The following is a 19,519-nucleotide window of genomic DNA, read 5'->3' as shown; positions in this document are numbered from 1 at the left end:
GAGATGTAATAATTAACCCTTAATAATTAACTGGCGTACCTATATACATATCATCCTACCTTCCTCTGTCCTCTCTCGTCCCCAGAACGAGGAAGTACAATCCCGCGTAAAGTGGTTGATATGGTTATGGTTCACAGTTGGCAATACAGAATGTAAAATATAAACATTAAGCGTTAAAAGTCTCTTCCTGTGGGCTCTTCATCGCTGTCCCTGCTGTCGCTTCTCCGCGACGATCTTGTCCACGTCTGCAGGGGCCGTGAATAAGTGCTCCCTGCCTTAGAACGTGACCCAGAGCTTGGCTGGGTACAGCATCGCAAACCTTATGCCATTTCTGTACAGCACAGCCTTTGCCTTATTAAATTCGGCTCGGCGCTTGGCCAGGTCGGCTCCAATGTCCTGATAAATCCGAATCCCAGTGACAGTTTTTTAAAAAAAAAATCTTTTTATTGGTATTTTCAAGAATTATAAACAATTATGCACATTGCTGGTCGTGTTCATTCACTGTACAATACAGAAAGGTTTGTCTTTTCCTTCCCTTGAGTTTTCCTACACACAGTCTGCCGCCATCTGGCTCGGAGTGTGGTCCCTCCCACCACTCCCCCAGCCCACCCCACTATGCCCCCCTTCCGCCCCCCCCCTTGTGTTTCCCCCGATTGGTCTGGTGAGCGTGTTTTCCCCCTTCCTCTCAGTTTGTCGCACCTAACGCAGGATCCGTTCCTGCTCCTGGAACCGGTGCATAGCGATTGTAATTGCCCTCTGCTTGTACCCGGCTTTCAGATTTGGGCAAAGTGACCAGTGTGCTTTGTCGAATTCTGGTGGGTTGGGGAAGCTATCCCTTCTCACCAGGTTGCCCAGTATTTGGGCCACATAGTCTGTGAGGTTCCTACCTTTTATCTCCTCTGGAAGGCCCACGATTTGTAGGTTTTGATGCCTCGACCGGTTCTCTTGGTCCTCGATTTTCCCTTTTAAATTCCCCTGCATCACAACCAGCCTTGCCACCTCCTTCTCCAGGGCGATGATCTGGTTGCCCTAGTCTGTGGTAGCATTTTCCAGTTCCTTGATCGTTTCCTCCTGGGCTTCCAGTCGTCTTTCCACCTTATCCAGGGCCACCTGCATGGTCGCCAGAGTTTCAGCAACCACACCCTTCACCACTGCTTGAATGTCCAACTTCGTCTCTTCCCGATGCTCTCTCAAGTCGCTTAGGAGAAACATTCTCCGCCCATCCCCTACTGTGGCAGGGGCTTCTCTTGCAGTGGGTCAGTCCCTCTCGTTCTGACGAAGCAAGAATTTTGGCGCCTCGTGCGTCGGCCATTTCGGTCGTTTGCTTGTCCAGCCTGGTTTCCACACATCCTTTGGAGTGGCTGCTATCGTCGTGTTGTGGTAGTAGTCTGGGGTTTGTTTTGGTGTTAGCGGGTGTTTTTCGGGCAAAAGGAGCTTATTTTTCAGGATCGTGGAAGGAGAGCCACCTTCTCAGCACATCCCACACCTGGAAGTCCCCTCTAGTCACTTTCAATGAGAAAAAGCTTTTAATAGGCTGCAACTGACAGGGTAACAGCTTCCAGACAGCCAGGAGATTGGATTGTTTAATTTCATTTCCCTTCACGCTTGAAGGCACCTCAAGTGTTCTTTTTTTAACCTAACCTCAATGCTTATTGCTACCTATGATTGACAACTCCTGACCACATCAAAAGCAGTTAAGTGCTTTCTGCTGAGAAAAAGAGGAAGTTAAAGTACTTAACACCTAGATATTTATTCAATTTTTTTGCCCAACACGAGATTTCTGCTGCACCAGTCGGCAGAGAATTGCCACCCCCCCCCCCCCCCCCCCACCCCCGATGACTAATAATAAATCCTGAGCTCAGGTACATGTCGCTGCAGTAATTTGTGGACATTTTCAATTTTGAGGAAACTGAATTTGCTTTGTATTTTAAGCTCCTACTGGCCGAAGATCCAAAAGTCGTGTTTGATACTTTTCTTTTCCCTCCCGTCGAAACAGTAGAAATTGGATCATTGCTCATGCTTCGAAAACATTCTGGTTTCTGGGTTCACATATTTTGTACACAATTTTGGTCCATTAAGTGAAATAAAGTTTCATTCATTCAATGTGTCTTACAAATTTGAAACGTATCGTCAATGCCAACAATCTTTTCACAATTGTTTTTCTCATCCCCTTTCCTTCACCAATATTTCTCACCGCCCTTTGAGAATCTCTTTCAGCCCCCCTGCTAATGGCTTGCTTCTGATCTGAATTCTGCAGTCTTCTGTTCTTGGATTTCAGCTGATTTTACATTTTATTTCAGTGCTTTAAACATGTGAAATTTAAAAAAATGAATCACAATCTTTTCCATCCCATGTAAGGGACTGGACAGGATCTGCAAGTACATTCTCATCTAATTGTTATCCATGATTACTCCTGATAATCATATGGTAGGTGAGTTATTTACGTAAACTCTTTATTTTACTGTGACATATTAACAATAAAACCAGTCTCAACAAAGAGATAATGAAATGAAAATCGCTTATCGTCACAAGTAGGCTTCAAATGAAGTTACTGTGAAAAGCCCCTAGTTGTCACATTCCGGCGCCTGTTCGGGGAGGCGGGTACGGGAATTGAACCTTGCTGCTGGCCTGCCTTGGTCTGCTTTAAAAGCCAGCGATTTAGCCCAGTGGGGAAATTTTATTGCAGTAAATGTTAATTATTTCTGGGCCTGGAGTTTGCCTTTAAATATGATGTAGTCAAGATAATTGTGTGTGGTTGAATGCTTACACTGCATTATGCAATTTATACTTAGCATCTCTTCAAAAAGATAGGAACAGCAGCAGGCCATACAGAGCCTCCAGCCTGTTCTGCCATTCAATTAGACCATGGCTAATGTGTACTGCAGCTTCATTCACCCGCTTTGATTCCATGCCCCTTAAGTAACAAAAATTCATCAATCTCCGTTTTGAAATTTTCATGGTGGACAGAAGCAGGACAAACAGAGAGTGCAGACAATGTGCGGTCATCTAATTTCTCACGAGGACTTCTCATGAGAGATAATACTGCCCTCAGGTAGCCATTCTGCAAAGCCAGCTAGCGACCTGAGGAGGCACCATTGACAAGTCCAACCGCATCACACGCTCTCTCGCAACCGTGCATCAGCGCAAATTCAAGCACTTCAGTGGACTTTAGGTAATCGGTTCAGATGGTAGTGCACCGTGGGGTGAGTTCTGCCCACTCATATCTGGAGCTGGTGGAGGAAAATAGTGCACAGGCAGTAGTTGTCAGGAGACTGCTGGTGCTCAGGACGAGGCTGAGTACGAGGTAGACGATGAGCCTCAGGAGTTGTCCATCAGGTGGAAGGTGCTGGATGCCCAGCAGGATGCACAAGAATTTCTGGTGTAGAACACAAGAGGGTTTGTGAAAAATGGTCTCTGTCATGAAGGAGTCCATGAGAAGCTTAAGCTCGGCATTGACTGAGCACAGAGCTCACAGTCTCCTCTGTTGGGAGAGTGGTGACTCCCATGAGAGGTAGCTCCAGGAACAAAATCCCGGAATCGTGAGGTCACGCTTGGACCTGCGAGTTCAGGGGGACACTGCCAGTGTAAGAGATGGATGAGGCAACTATATCTTGACTAGGTGCATGTCCATCATTGGTGAGCAGGGTGGTGCAGCTGTGCACATTGGTGGACGAGTTCCTGTCTTCTACTTGTGCTTCTCTCATGATAAGCCAGATGAGGTTGACAACTTCTTTGCCCCTCTGTCAGTGACCGTGGCATCTTCTGAGGACATGACAACTAAGGAGTGCCCTGCCAGGCCGGTGGGTGTACCATCCCAGACAGTGCCTGCTGAGGCACCACATCCAGAGGCCAACTGCCAAGGTAATCAGGGCCAATTTGAAGCAGAGCCAGTAATCTGCCTCCAATGCCGCCACCAGTGGGGGGATGGGTTGGGGAGGGGAGTAGAACTCTGGTTGGCCTTCCCTAAATGAGGCAACGTGGGGTTGCCACCTGCTCTCCCGATGTTGGGCAAGACCATCTTCTCCATTTAATATGCCTCCAGTTTCTAAATACCTATCCACCACTGATGTTAAACTGTCTGTCCTGTAGTTAGTACATTTGCTACTCTCCCATCCTATGTCACCCCTTCCATATCTATGGGAAGGTCTTTTATTATCTCCACTCCCACTGCCATTAGCAACCTGGAAGCAAGCCATCTAGGTCAGTTAACTTAACCACCCTCAGCATAGGCAGCTTTTCCAGTACATCCTGTCCATCAATCTTCACCTGATAAATTACCTGTACCATTTCCACATCTATCCATATGTTATTTACTTTTAAAATATTTTATTGAGGCATTTATAAATTAACACAATGGACATAAACACAACCCAAATACAACAGGGCTATACATAACCAACTCAACAAAATACCCCACCGACCCCCCCCCCCACATTACCCAACTGCCTTTGCCTCCCCTTTTTAACCCCCCCCCCCCCCCCCAACTGCTGCCATCTTAACTTTTCTCGAAGAAGTCGATAAATGGCTGCCACCTTCAGGTACACCCCTCCACAAAGCCCCTCATGGCGAACTTTATTTTCTCTAGCCTGAGAAACCCTGCCCGGTCACTCACCCACACACCCCCCCCTCCCGGTTTTGGGGGTCCGGGTCCCCTCCATTCTAACAATATCCGTCTCCGGGCTACCAGGGAGGCAAAGGACAAGACATCAGTCTCACTCGCCCCCTGGACTCTGGGGTGTTCTGACACACCAAAGATCGACACTTCTGGGCTTGGGACCACCTTCACCCCCAAGACCTGCGACATAATGTCGGCAAACCCCTGCCAGAATTCCCCAAGCTTCGGACACACCCAGAACATGTGGACATGGTTCGCGGGCCCACCCACGCACCGCCACACCTATCCTCCACCCCTTCAAAGAACCTGCGCAACTTGGCCACAGTCATATGTGCTCTGTGGACCACCTTAAACTGGATAAGGCGAAGCCTAGCGTACGACGAGGATGCATTAACTCTCCTCACGGCATCTTCCCACAACCCAGCCTCCAACTCTTCCTCCCACTTGTGCTTCACTACTCCTATTGGGGCTCCCTCCCAGTCCATCAGTTCCTTATAAATTTCTGACACCTTCCACTCCCCTCCCCCTGTTCTGGACACCACATTATCCTGTAACCCCTGGGGCGGCAGGTGAGGAAAGGATGATACCTGCCTCCGAACATAGTCCCTCACATGCACATACCGGAACCTATTCCCGATGGGCAGCTCAAATTCCTCCTCCAACTCCATCAAGCTCGGGAAGCCACCATCGATGAACAAATCCCCAAACTGCTCAATCCCTGCCCAATATCATCCCCAAACCCCTCCATCCAGCCCCCCTGGAACAAACCGGTGATTTCCACAAATCGGTGCCCAACTGAGGCCCCATCCAGCCTCAGTGCCCCCAAATGCATGACTGTACATGAGGCCATCTCCATCCACTCCCATACCGATTCCTCCCCCACTACCTATTCCTGATCATCGCCATATTCGCCGCCCAGTGGTAATTCATGAAGTTCGGGAGAGCCAACCCTCCCCCTCCCCCCCACCCCTCCCTCGACACTGCTCCAGTAGCCACCTTCTTCAGCCGTGGGGCTTTACCCTCCCAAACGAACCCTGAAATCATTGCATTCACCCTCCAAGTAAAAGCCTAGGGAATAAAAATCGGGAGGGTCTGGAACACAAACAAGAACCTCGGGAGGGCCGTCATCTTCACCTCTGCACCTTTCCCGCCAATGACAGCGGGAGCACATCCCACCTCCTAAAGTCCCCCTTCATCTGATCCACCAACCAGGCCAGATTCAGCTTGTGCAGCTGCTCCCACCCCCGCGCCACCTGAATGCCCAAGTACCAAACGTCCCCCACCACTACCCTAAATGGCAACTCCTCCAGCCTCTTCTCCGGCCACCTCGCCTGGATCAGAAATACCTCGCTCTTCCCCATATTTAATTTATACCCCGAGAACCGGCCGAATTCCTCAAAAATACCCATTATCCCACCGATACCTTCCAAAGCATCCGAAATATACAGCAGCAAGTCATCTGCATACAGCAAGACCCTGTGCTCCACTCTCCCGTACTATCCCCTGCCAGTCCCTTGACCCTCAGTGCCATTTCTTGTGGCTCCACAGCCAAGGCAAAAAGCAATGGAGAGAGTGGACATCCCTGCCTTGTCTCCCAATGCAGCCTAAAATAGTCCGAGCTTACCCGATTTGTGCACACACTCGCCACCGGTGCCTGGTGCAGCAGCCGGAACCAATCCACAAAACCCTGCCCAAACCCAAACCACCCCAACACCTCACACAAATAGTCCCACTCCACCCGATCGGAGGCCTTCTCCGCATGGCCACCACCACCTCCACATCCCGTCCCTCGGGGGGCATCATTATCGCAGTCAGTAAGCTCCTAATGTTAGCCGACAGATGCCTCCCCTTGATGAACCCCGTCTGGTTCTGCCCTATCACCCCCGGCACACAGTCCTCAACCTCGAGACCAAGATCTTGGCCAATAACATGCCGTCCACATTTAGTCGCAAAATCGGCCTATTGGACACACTCTACTCCGGATCCTTGTCCGTCTTTAAACTTGAGATCAAGGCCTGCAATAACGTTGGGGGGAGCACCCCCTGCTCCCTCACCTCATTAAATGCCCTCACCAGCAGAGGCTGCTGGACCCCCGAAAACCTTTTGTAAAATTCCACTGGGAACTCATCCGGGCCCGGGGCCTTGCCCGCCTGCATCGCCTCAAGACCCTCCCCCACGCTCGGGAACTCCAACCCCTCCAAAGATCGCCTCATTCCCTCCACCCCGGCCGGAGGTTCCGACTCATACAGCCTCTTGTAGAAATCCCCAAACACCCCAATCACTCTCACCGGGTTCAAAACCGTGATCCCCCGCCCCCCCCTCCCCCACCGTCCTTCACTCTTCCGATCTCCCTAGTTGCCTCCTGTTTCCTCAATTGATGCGCCAACATCCTATTTGCCTTTTTCCCCATATTCATAGACTGCCCCCTTCTCCCTCCTCAACTGCCCTACCGCCTTCCCACTAGCTAATAGCCCAAACTCCATCTGCAGTTTTTACTGCTTCCTCAACAACCCCGCATTGGGGGCCTCCGAATATATCCTGTCCACCTGCAAATCTCCTCCACTAACCTCACCATCTCCGCCCGCTCTGTCTTATCCTTGTGCGCCCGTATCAAAATCCATTCCCCCCCTCACTACTGCCTTCACTGCCTCCCACGACGTGGCCACCTAAATCTCCCTGTGTCGTTCAGTTCCACATATCCCTGAATGGCAGCCCTTATCCGTTCACAAACCTCCTCATCCACCAATAGCCCCACATCCAGCCTCCACTGCGGTCGCTACCCCCCTCCCGGTTTATCTGCAAATCCATCTAGTGCAATGCATGGTCCGACACTACAATTGCCGAGTACTCCGAACAGACCACCCCCGCCAACAACGTCCTATCCATCATGAAAAAGTCGATTCGGGACTACACCATGTGCACCCAGCAGAAGAAAAATTAAAATTTCTTCGCTCTTGGCCTATCAAACCGCCATGGCTACAGCCCCCATGCGCTTCATAAACCCCTTCATCTCCTTTGCCACCACTGACACTCTCCCAACCTCGGACTCGACAGATCCAACCTTGGATCCAGAACTGTATTGAAGCCCCTCCCATTATCAACCGGTGCAAGTCCAGGTTCGGGATCTTCCCCAACATCCACCTCTTGAACTCCACATCGTCCCAGTTTGGGGAATAAACATTTCCCAACATCACAGGCGTCCCTTCCACCTTCCCATTCACCAGAATGTATCTCCCTCCCGAATCTACCACTATGCTCCCCACTTCAAAGGCTACCCATTTATTAATCAGTATTGCTACCCCCCTTATCTTTGAGTCTAATCCAGAATGAAATACCTGCCTTACCCACCCTTTCCTAAGCCTCGTTTAATTCCCAATCTTCGAATGCATTTCCTGCTGAAAAGCCACGTCTGCCTTTAGATTCCTAAGATGTGCGAATACCCGAGCCCTCTTGACCGGCCCATTCAACCCACTCACATTTCATGTGATCAGCAGTCCTCCCCGCTAGCCTGGTAGCCCCCACCCATGAAACCCACCATCCTAACCCCCGCTGATTCCCTTCCTCCCCACTCAAACACTGTCCCGGTGCAAACAACCACACCAATCAGAAACAAAGGAAAGAGCAACAACTCATCCCCCACAAACGAACAAAGGACAATGGCTCCCAGAGAAAACAAACCAAATAGAACATAAAACGAACACCTCCTCCAAACTTCAATGTCCTTCTTCTCCTGCCAGTCCATTGTCCCTGACAAACTCCATCGCTTTCTCCAGTGTCCCAAAATAACATCACGACCATTATAAATCACCCATAGGCGTGCCGGGTACAGCATTCCGAATTTCACCCCCTTCTTAAAGCGGGTAGCCTTCACTTTATTAAACCCCGCTCTTCTCTTGGCCAGCTCCGCACCCAGGTCCTGATACACTCAAGAGTTTGTTCCCCTCCCAGGTACATTGCCTCGTCCGCCTGGCCCACCTCAGGATCCGCTCCTTATCCAGGAACCTGTGCAGCCGCACCACCAACCCCCCCCGGCAGCTCACTCCCCTGCGGCTTCCTCATCAGTGCACCATGTGCCCGGTCCACCTCCAAGGGTCGCTCAAAGGTCCCCTCTCCCATCAGCTTCTCAAACATCCGAGCCACATAAGAGCCAGCATCCGATCCCTTGCTGCCCTCCGGCAACCCACGATCCGCAGGTTCTGCCTCCGGGACCGGTTCTCCAAGTCCTCCAGCATCTCCCGCAGCAGCCTCCGAATGCCCCGCATCACCCCCAACTTAGCTGCCATCGAGGTGAGCTGCTCCTCGTGCTCCCCCACCATCTCCTCTACTTTCTAGATTGCCTGGTTCTGAGCCTCCAGCCTCGTTTCCAGGCGGTTGATCCCCGTCTTAAATCGGATCCCCCACTCTCGCCAGGTCCTTCAGAGTCTCATTCTTCTGCTGGCTGAACTTCTCATTCAAAAAGTCCACCAACTGCTCTGACGACCATTGAGATAGTAGGGCCGGTCCCTGACCCTCCGCCATCTTCCCCTGTGTCGCAGGTACAGTTTCTCGCTCCAACTGCGCCTTTCTTTTAAAACTACTCCTGGTCCACGACTCCATCCACCAGTGGGACACCCTCTCCTTCCACCACTCCTTCGCCTTTTTCCTCAACACATCGTTAGCTGGGGAAAAGGTCCAAAAACACCGCGAGCGGGAGCTACCAAATGTGCGACCACTCGCGCCATGGCTGCCACCGGAAGTCCCATCCATATTTTTAAGGATCCTGCTCCTTAGTAAACACCGATACAGATTACTGATTAAGTATTCTAGCCCTGCCCCTCTGAGCATATATCACCCTCTTTGGCCCCAAACGGACCATCCTGCATCTTACTTCCAATCCACTATTTACATGTTGGTGGAAAATGCAAGGGTTCCCTTTCATGTTAACATGTTAACTGCCATTTTCTTCTCCTATTTTCTGTAACTGTCAGTCTGGTTTCCCTTATCTGTTCCCGTCTCAACTTATCATATCTGGTCTGATTCTTGGCTCACTAATAGGTGGCACAGTAGCACAGTGGTTAGCACAGTTGCTTCACAGCATCAGGGGCCCGGGTTCGATTCCCGGCTTGGGTCACTGTCTATGTGGAGTCTGCACGTTGTCCCCGTGTCTGCGTGGGTTTTCTCCGGGTGCTCCGGTTTCCTCCCACAGGTCCCAAAAGACATGCTTGTTAGGTGAATTGGATATTCTGAATTCTCCCTCAGTGTACCCACATAGGCACCAGAGTGTGATGACTAGGGGATTTTCACAGTGACTTGATTGCAGTGTTAATGTAAGCCTACTTGTGACACTAATAAAGATGGTTATTCATGCATAATCTATCTTTAATTAGTTATTTTCTCTATTGCCATTGTCATCCAAGCATGATACCCTTACCATTCGCCCTTGTTGGAATGTACCTCAAACATTTATGATCACCCATTATTCTATTACAGTTTTTCCTGTCAGTGTTTGGTTCCATTTTACCCTGGTTCATGCTCCTTGCATTTCATTGATGATAGCCCTCTTCCAGCTTAGAAATTCCATATAAGATTGTCCTTTGCCATTACTAATCTAAATATTATTATACAATGATCACTCTTATCAAAGTGTTCCCCAGACTTTTGGTCACTTGGTCCACCTCATTGCCCAGCATCAATTAAAGCAATGTCTCCTTCCAATTTGAGAATATAATGATCAAAGAAGTTCTCCTGCACACATTTCAGTAAGTCCTGCCCCTCTTTTCCCTTTACTTAACTTTAACCCATTTGACATTTTACGGGAGGAAAGTTCCGATTTTTAATACTTCTAATATTAAGAAGTGCTCCTGACATCACCTTTGAGCAGCTTAGCTCTAATTTTAAGGTTACATCCCTTTGTAGAACATTTTTGATCTGTCTTATCAAATCCTTTAATCATCTGAAACATTTCAATTAGATCAACGCTGAATATTCTACACTGAAGGAAATACAAGCTAACAGAAAGATCCACAAAATGGTTAAAACGTTCAAATATAGTTTTGTGAGCTTCACAAGGGGTGTTTTTAGCCTCGGAAAAAACAAATTATTGAGGATGATAGAATCTGAAAATACTGGATAATCTCAGCAGGTCTGACAGCATCTGTGGAGAAAGCAGGGAGATAACGGTTTGAGCCTGAATGACTCTTTGTTTTTAACCTTCCTGATAATCAACTGTGGGACACGTCGTGTCACCATGCTGCAACCACTGATCTTGCAGTCTATGATTTGTTCTGAGTTGGTAAGAGAGCACATAACAGAAACCAATGAGGCCCTTCTTTAAATATGGAGATCAGGTTCTGATGGTATCACTGCTCCCAGTGAGGTGCATACATGCAAGGCTTTTTATTTTATTTGAATTTTTTGCACAGCCATGAAGGAGGAAGAGCAGAATGAAAGTTGGTGTCTTCTCTGTCCCAGGTTTGCCCAAGTGCTGGTTCCTTTGGTCCCCAGCTGTGACTTTCTGCTGTTATACATTGTGCACCCTTTACCAGTCAGGTCTTGCATCCCACTGGGTATCGGTGGTAGATTGACTGAGGGACACGTACATCTGTTCTGGGAGCTTAAAATTCTCACGTTTCACACTGTCAAGAACAAAGTCAGGGAGATAATACTTCATCTCTGCAATACACTGGAGGCCATGGTTGAACCGCCGGCACACTATTACTTAAAAAAGGATGGATGCAGTGAAGAAGTGCATTGTGGATTCACTGGGGCATTACCAAGGATGAAAATATATAGTTATGATGACTGACCTGAAAAAATGATTGGAATTAGCATAGTCCTTTTTTTCCCCAGTTGATGCTGAATTTCGGTAGGGTCCTAAAACAGGAATTTCCATATTCAAGGCACTGCCTGTTTCAGACAGTCACACAGGACTTTTGAAAGCTGCCTTTGGGGAGCATTGGGCACAAGAAAATGCAGCCCAAAAGTGGTCTCCCTATCTTAAAATATTTACCCAGAATCCCTGAGTGATCTTGGAGCAGGAAGGGACAAATGAAGAAAAGGAGAGTAAGATTATGGAGTCTGTAAGAAAAAAACGTGCATATATAAATTTATTACATCAGTTGCCGAAATATAATATTTTAAAATATTAGTCATTAAAATAAATAACCAAAAAATATAAACTTTTGAATTTGAAGCGTGATTTTTTAAATAGATCCCTAAAATTGTAATTTCTTTGATGCCTACAAAATTGATACTGTCAGTTTGCAGAACTTTTGTTTTGTTAATAATGATAGCATTTCACTCACAATTTAATCAGTTCTCACTGAGTTCACTACCAACTGATTTCTGAATCCATACTGAGCCAAAAAGCAAGAAACCTTAATGCGTAAAATGACAGAACGGGTACATTCACACAGCTAATGGAACCTCCACTGGGAGGAACACAATTGAATAATGTGAATTTAGAGGAAGCTGAGATGTATTCTCTATAGCTTTCACATATAGTTCCTTGAGAAAATGTGCTGCAAGTTAAGCAGCACAAAATATAATGCCCAAGTTAAGCAGAGGAAAAAAATCAATGGTGTGTTTAAAATAACTAACAATAAGCAATAACTTAAAATGTCAGCAATAATTCACTACAAATGTTTATTTTTATCCTATAATGCTGCTTTCTTTTTCTATGTAGGCACACATTTTAAAGTCCATAATTTTTATTTTCTTTCCAAGTAAAAATAAGCTTTCTCATGCTTTAAGGTTACCTTGTTACTTAATGTCAGATATTTTAAAGGATACTTAGCAAAAGTATGATGTGTGACTCTGCAACAAATTGAGCTTGGCTGCTTCCATGGATGTAACTCTGTGGAAATAATGAATTAAAATGTGATAAAAATGAGTTCAAATGTCCGATAAAAATTAATAATAAACAAACATTTTCACTATTTTTGATACTTCTATTTCTAATTTACAACTTCAAAAAAACAGGTTGCTTTCTGAAATGCATGAAATATTAATTTTCGCCAATGACCATATTCTTATGGGAATTGCAAGAATAAGGCTTTTTCATTGCAATTAATTCAGATCTAAGATTCTGACCAGAGTTTTGCGCCCTAATGGTAGAGGCAGAGATTCAAATCCATGGTTTGACTCCATTTGAACCATGCCTAGCCAGATAGGGCATGTTTTAAGATTCATGTCTGGTTGATGCATAAGTGCCTCAGAGGAGAAAGTTATTCTTCACCGCAAGATACACCTTCAAAATATGGCAACAATGCACGCGTTTGTCCCAATTTTTTTTACATTTTCAAGACAGAAATATCAAGTTTATTAAAACAATAGTTGGAAAATAGCAACCACGGAATAGAATATGTATAATTAATTTTCTTTGGAACAAATTTTTTAAATAAACATTCAAGCAAAAAACCTAAAAAGGTGCCATTTTTCCAAATGAAATATACGGCGGGATTCTCTTGTGGATATCGATGAGGACTGGCAGAGGATACAGCAGGATTTAGATCGTTTGGAGAGTTGGGCGGCGAGATGGCAGATGGAGTTTAATCCGGACAAATGTGAGGCAATGCATTTTGGAAGATCTTATACAGGTAGGGAATATACAGTGAATGGTAGAACCCTCAAGAGTATTGACAGTCAGAGAGATCTTGGTGTACAGGTCCACAGGTCACTGAAAGGGGCAACACAGGTGGAGAAGGTAGTCAAGAAGGCATACGGCATGCTTGCCTTCATTGGCCGGGGCATTGAGTATAAAATTGGCAAGTCACGTTGCAGCTGTATAGAACCTTAGTTAGGCCACACCTGGAGTATAGTGTTCAATTCTGGTCACCACACTACCAGAAGGATGTGGAGGCTTTAGAGAGCGTGCAGAAGAGATTTATCAGGATGTTAGCTATGAGGAGAGGTTGAATAAACTCGGTTTGTTCTCACTAGAATGAAGGAGGTTGAGGGGGCGACCTGATAGAGGTCTACAAAGTTATGAGCGGCATAGACAGAATGGATAGTCAGGGTAGAGGGGGCATAAGTTTAAGGTGCGAGGGGCAAGGTTTAGAGATGTACGAGGTATGTTTTTTACACAGAAAGTAGTGGGTGCTGGTACTCGCTGCCGGAGGAGGTGGTGGAAGCAGGGACGATAGTGACGTTTAAGGGGCATCTTGACCAATACATGAATAGGATGGGAATAGAGGGAGAAGGACCCAGGAAGTGCTGAAGATTTTAGTTCAGACGCGCAGCATGGTCGGCGCAGGCTTGGAGGACCGAAGGGACTGTTCCTGTGCTGTACGTTTCTTTGTTCTTTGTTCTATGACCCCCTTTGTTCTCTGTCCCCCTTTTCAAACAGCAGATTTAAATTCCTTCCAGAAAGCAATCATCTCTTTGAAGTTAAGGAGTCTGGAAACAGTTTTTAAAATGAAGATAGAGGAACACTTCTTTCAACATGTGCAGTTCAAAACCAGTCCAAACTCAAAGTGAAAGTAAAACCCACAGAGCCACAGCCCAGCTCCACCCACACAATGACATCACTGAAGCCATGTCATAAGACAAAAGCAATTCTTAAAGGGTCACTCCCCCATCTTCCCCAGGCACAAAGAGAACACAAGCAGAAGCCGACAGAGGGAAGAAAGAAAAGGAGAGGGGGAACATAGAGAAAGCGGAGCATCACCCTGGATCGACCGAAAGGAGGGGGGGAAGAGGGGTCAGCTGGAGAGGGGGAGGAGTCGTGAAAGGGAGGCTGGGGAGCGGCTAGGCGGGGAGGACATGCCGATCTAGTTCGCAACAGTATGTAAATAAAGAAAAGCAGGATAAAGCCTTTTTCTACACTGTATAATAAATGAAAACGAATGGCAAATGTACATAATTTTGAAAAATGCCAATGAAAAGATTTTTAAAAAATAATTCCTCATTAGCCTCTTCTGTTCGAAAAGAAATAGTCCCAGCGTATCCAATCTTTCCTCATAGCTAAAATCTTTTAGTCCTTGAAAACCCTCTGCACTCTTTCTGGTGAGATTGTATCCTTCCTGTAATGTTGTGACTGGAACTGTGTGCATTATTAGAACTGTGGCCTAACCCCCCCACCCCCCGGCGGCATGGTTTGCGGCGGCAGAAGCAGCAGTCTTTGGCTGCCGGCTGGATCTTCTGGTCCCTTCTATGTCAGTGATCTTATCCATGCCTCACACTCATCTTTGCCGGGGAAACTGCTGCGGAGGGAGGGGGGGGGGGGGAGAGAGAGGGGGGGAAGAGAGGGGGGGGAATCCCACCCCATCCCACCCCATCCCAAGTTTATGCTCCAAAGTGGATCGTGCCAGCTTCGGCGGGAGTTCTGACTAGCCACGAAAGTCAGAAGGGGACAATCCCAGCCAGAGGAAACCACAGCCAAAATATTCCAGCAATTGATTTGTACAATACCTTTCAATTTGCTTTGGAGGAAGTAAAGAAGAGCTACTTAAAGATAATCGAGCAATTAGATAACTATTGTAATCCTCAAAAAAATGAAATATTCGAGCGTTACATGTTCAGGATGAGACCTCAAAAATCGGGCAAAACTGGTCACAGATCTTGGTCTCAAAGCACAATCCTGCAATTTTGCAGATGTCCATGAGTCATTGATAAAAGACCAAATCGTATACGGTTTACAATGTGATAAATTACGTAATCGATTGCTGAGGTAAAGCTACTTAAAATGAGCAGATGTCATTAAAATCTGCAAGGCCAGCGAGATAACACAAAAGCAGATCACTGAGATCCAGACTCGACAAAGTGGCGGGAAAAAAGAGGGCGTGACCTACACCTTTGCTCTGCTGCAGCAAAATTGGAAACATGGTCCAAGCGGTGGTCATTTTAAATCATTTTTGGACCATGCCATTTTGTACCGGAGGTGTGGCAGAGCGCACGGTCCGAGAAAATGCCCTGCATCCGGCAAAACCTGTGCCAGATGTGCCAGAAAAAAACACTTTGCACAGGAATGCCTGTTCAATGAAAGAAGACAGCAACCAAAGAGCGGGAATGTAATAGCTAAGGCTACAAAAACTAGCGATGCATCAATTGTACAAAGTGCAGCCTTGACCAGGCAACATCAAATTAATGATGAACCAATTGGCCTTAAAGGTTAACATCAGCCCAATCAAAGAACATTACATGGTACCAGGAGTGGGCTTCTTCCTCCTCACACACCTGAGACTACCCACACATCTGTAGAAACACCGAACATTGAAGAGGCCGTTGAGCAAGTTAGCTTACTGGAAAATAACTCGTCTTCACCTCAAGCATTACGATGGTCCACCAGGGTTCGAAGACAACATGATAGACTTAATTTATGAACATTACCAGACCGATTATTTGAATGTATAGAGTTATATTATTTCCTAACACTGTTAGGAAAAATGTAAATACTTTGAAGCTACAAATGTATCTAAAAATAAAAAAAACACATTTCCAAAGAAAGGGGGTTGTGCTGATAAATAGATTGTCAACTGTATTATCATCTGTATGTGAATAATAATATGCGTATAACTGTTGTAGTTCCACCATCCGACCTTGGCAGGTGGTGCGAGTATGCAGGCACGTGACCCGGACATACCATGTGTTCCAGGAGAAGGTGTTAGCAAGGAGTTTGTAGCAGTTGTATATTAGAGTAGATCTGTAGTATCTTAGTGTAAGTTAGTATTGGGCCATTATTTTCAACTGTATTAATCTTAGACATTTTAGTAATTTGTTCGTGTAGTGTTAGTAATAAATAACTTTGTCTGTAAAACAAAGTCTAATGTTTTTTGTTCACACTACAATATCAAGATTCAACAACAGCCCAATCAAACATTACAACTGTTATATGTATGGCTGCTGTAGTATAAAGAGTCAAAGGTTCTGCTGCTTTTCCACAAAACACCTTTAATTTCCTTCAACAGACTTTGCACAAAACTTTATCACATCAACTGACACAAGGGCCACCTGAAGCCGCTTTACATATCAGTGTCAATTATTGGATGCTTAACACAAATGAGACAACTAATTGGAATGTCTCTTAACCCATTACTTAACAGTCTCCCCTTCCTTGGAGGAAAAAAACTAATTAAGTGAAACAAAGTTACAAGAAACTCAAAAACACACACGCAATTTCCCCCCTTCATTTTTTTCATTTTTGGAAGAAGAAAAAAAAGTCACAGAAACAGGCGCCCTTCATTAACAATATCCAAAAATTTCTGTGAACTAGTCCCTCTTTTTTGTAAAACAGTCTGACAATTGATAGCTACTGTCAACCCATTTAATTTTTGCTATCTCCCCTCTGTCCAACATCTGCTTCAAACTTGCGATGTCTATCCTTAACCTTTTTTTCACTGACACTTTTTGTAGAGTGCACATTTTCCCATAGGGATTTATTGTCAATGTGACATACAATAGGTATATTTCCCAAATCCCCTAATCCCAAAATTTCTGTCAATATCGGAGATATGTAAAAGGCCATATCCACCGCCTCTACAAGGCTTAACGTCTCAGCAGCCAAAGTGCTTTTGACCACTCTCCTTATTTTCTTTGTCTTCCACACAAGAGGGCGAGATTTACCATTGTTCCCCAAAAGGAAAATTATAAAACCTCCTGCGCTTGAAACCCCATCACATACATTTGCACAGGACGTATCACTATAAACTATGAGTTTCAAGTGCCTAAGGTCACCTAAAACCGGGAACCTCAAAACACACTCCTGCATTTTTAGTTTGACCAACACTTTATTTGCTCTTATTATGTCTTCCACTTTGGGATCATTCATTTTTGTACTCAACTCTAAGACATCAAAACTCACGTCCAGTCTAGTCTGTCTACCTAACCAATTCAGTTGCCCAATTAAACTTCAGTCAAAGGTTCTGCTGCTTTTCCACAAAACACCTTTAATTTCCTTCAACAGACTTTGCACAAAACTTTAACATCACATCACCTGACACAAGGGCCACCTGAGGCCCTTTACATATGAGTGTCAATTATTGGATGCTTAACATAAATGAGACAACTAATTGGAATGTCTCTTAACCCATTACTTAACAACAACTACCATCACCTGGGGCGGGATTCTCCCCTACCCAGTGGGGCGGGAGGTCCCGGCGCCGAGAGGTAGCGTGAACCACTCCGGCGTCGGGCCGCCTCAAAGGTGCGGATTTCTCCGCACCTTTAGGGGCCAAGCACTCACCGTGAGGGGCTAGCCCCGTGCCGGAGTGGTTGGCGCGCTGCCAGATGGTGGGAAAAGCCTTTGGCGCCACACCAGCCGGGGCCGAAAGGACTTCGGCAGGCGGCGGAAGTCCGCACATGCGCGGGAGCTTCAGCGGCCGCTGACGTCAACCCCGTGCATGCGCAGGGGGGGGTGTCACTTACACGTCGGCCATCGCAGAGGCTGTGGCCGAGGCGGAGGGAAAAGAGTGCCCCCACGGCCCCGGGGGGGGGGCACCCCCCCCGGGGCCAGATCCCCCCAGGATCCAGAGCCCGCCCACACCGCCAGTCAGGTAGGTGGTTTGATTCACGCTGGCGGGACTGGCATAACAGCAGCGGGACTTCGGCCCATCGCGGGCCGGAGAATCGCCGGGGGGGGGGCACTCTCAGGAGAATTCTCCTGGGGTGTTTCGCTTTATACCCCTCCTCCATTTTGGCGTCTGAAGGCCCTTCCTGATTCCTTGAAGAGAAGAGCACATGGATGGAGGTTACGTGTCCTGTCCTCTTCTCACATAGCCACTGCAAAAGCTCACCTTTGGTTTCAGTGATGCAGTGCAGGACTGTGTGCATCTCCAGCAGGAACAGGGTGTTCTGCTGGACCAGCTTCTCTATGGTGTCTGCCATCCTCCCCATGGATCTTCGGTGCACTTACATGTCAGAGCCACAAGATCAGAGAACACATGGATGAACTACTTTGTTCACCTGTCACTCTGTTGATACATACGCCTAATGTTCCCCTGTGTCTCGCTGATATTCCAGCATCCTTTCCATGACCACTTCCAGAGGCTCATCATCTGACTTTGACTTAACACAAGCCTGTTCTTCAGCAGTCCTCGAAGTACCAGAGAACTTGGCTGTCACTTCCCCCTTTTGCTGTGGAAGTCTGGAGTGACCAGTGACCACCAGAGTGTGAGCCCAAGCCTGAACTGATACATGAGCCACCGAGGTATGTGTCTCTTGGCTGGTGGAGGGTGCAGGTGAATGTTGTGATGGCTTCACAAATGAAAAGTCACCCCCCCACCCCCGCTGTTCTCAGGTGTCCTGGGGGCTGGAGCTGACCTCACGTGCAGGGTCTGGCCTTACCCTCTTCCTGCTGGCATCAATGGAGAGAGGAGAGAATGAGTGATTGCTTCGTCTTAAAACTGACTCTCAAATTACAAGGTTATGTTAAAAGTGGGACAAAAGTACTAGTCTTGGATTGCTGCCACAAAGAGCCAACAAAGGTACAACAGACAGAATGACCATTTTCTATGTTGTAAGTGTCAACAGTTCCACAGTCAATGTTTTTATCTTGCCAGCTCATAAGGGAAACATTTTTCATCTGGGACTGGATGGTAAACAAGTAGCTTGACAAATCAGAGACAATAGTAGGTTTGCAAGAAGTGGTATGAACACAGTATAATTGTGGAACCTGACATTATTTTGGTTAATATTGCTGAGGAACAGCATTGGTAATAGGCGAGCCGGGTACAATGAAGAACTCCATTGACCTCAAGCGGGATTCTCCAATCGCCGGGCGGACGCAGCCGGAGAATCCCGGCCAACATTTTAAAAATCTATAGATTACAATTACCGAATGTTCATTCTAAACAATACTATTGTTGTTTCAATAGCAAAACAAGAATCAATTTTTGTAGATTACAAGCTTTCCTCAGTTTCAGGAGTAACATGTTTCATGAGGAAAATTTGCACTTATTTTATAAATGAAGCATGCAGACATTTTTCCTT

At 46.6% G+C, this 19,519-nt stretch overlaps 1 protein-coding gene across 4 annotated transcripts in view; it reads right to left on the bottom strand.

Annotated features, from left to right (window-relative positions):
* The window catches only part of tusc3 (tumor suppressor candidate 3), a 650,472-nt gene that overhangs the window by 199,287 nt on the left and 431,666 nt on the right, over positions 1-19,519 (bottom strand). For all 4 annotated transcript variants that reach the window (XM_072496838.1, XM_072496839.1, XM_072496836.1 and 1 more), the window contains one exon: positions 12,386-12,449. In XM_072496838.1, coding sequence (XP_072352939.1) covers positions 12,386-12,449 — 64 coding nt within the window. The remainder of the gene's footprint in view (positions 1-12,385; positions 12,450-19,519) is intronic.

This window comes from Scyliorhinus torazame, chromosome 3 (assembly GCF_047496885.1).
Source record: "Scyliorhinus torazame isolate Kashiwa2021f chromosome 3, sScyTor2.1, whole genome shotgun sequence".
In the NCBI taxonomy this organism is placed as follows: Eukaryota; Metazoa; Chordata; class Chondrichthyes; order Carcharhiniformes; family Scyliorhinidae; genus Scyliorhinus; species Scyliorhinus torazame.
The sequence above is the reverse complement of the archived record's forward strand: the minus strand, read 5'-3'. Positions and strand labels throughout refer to the sequence as shown.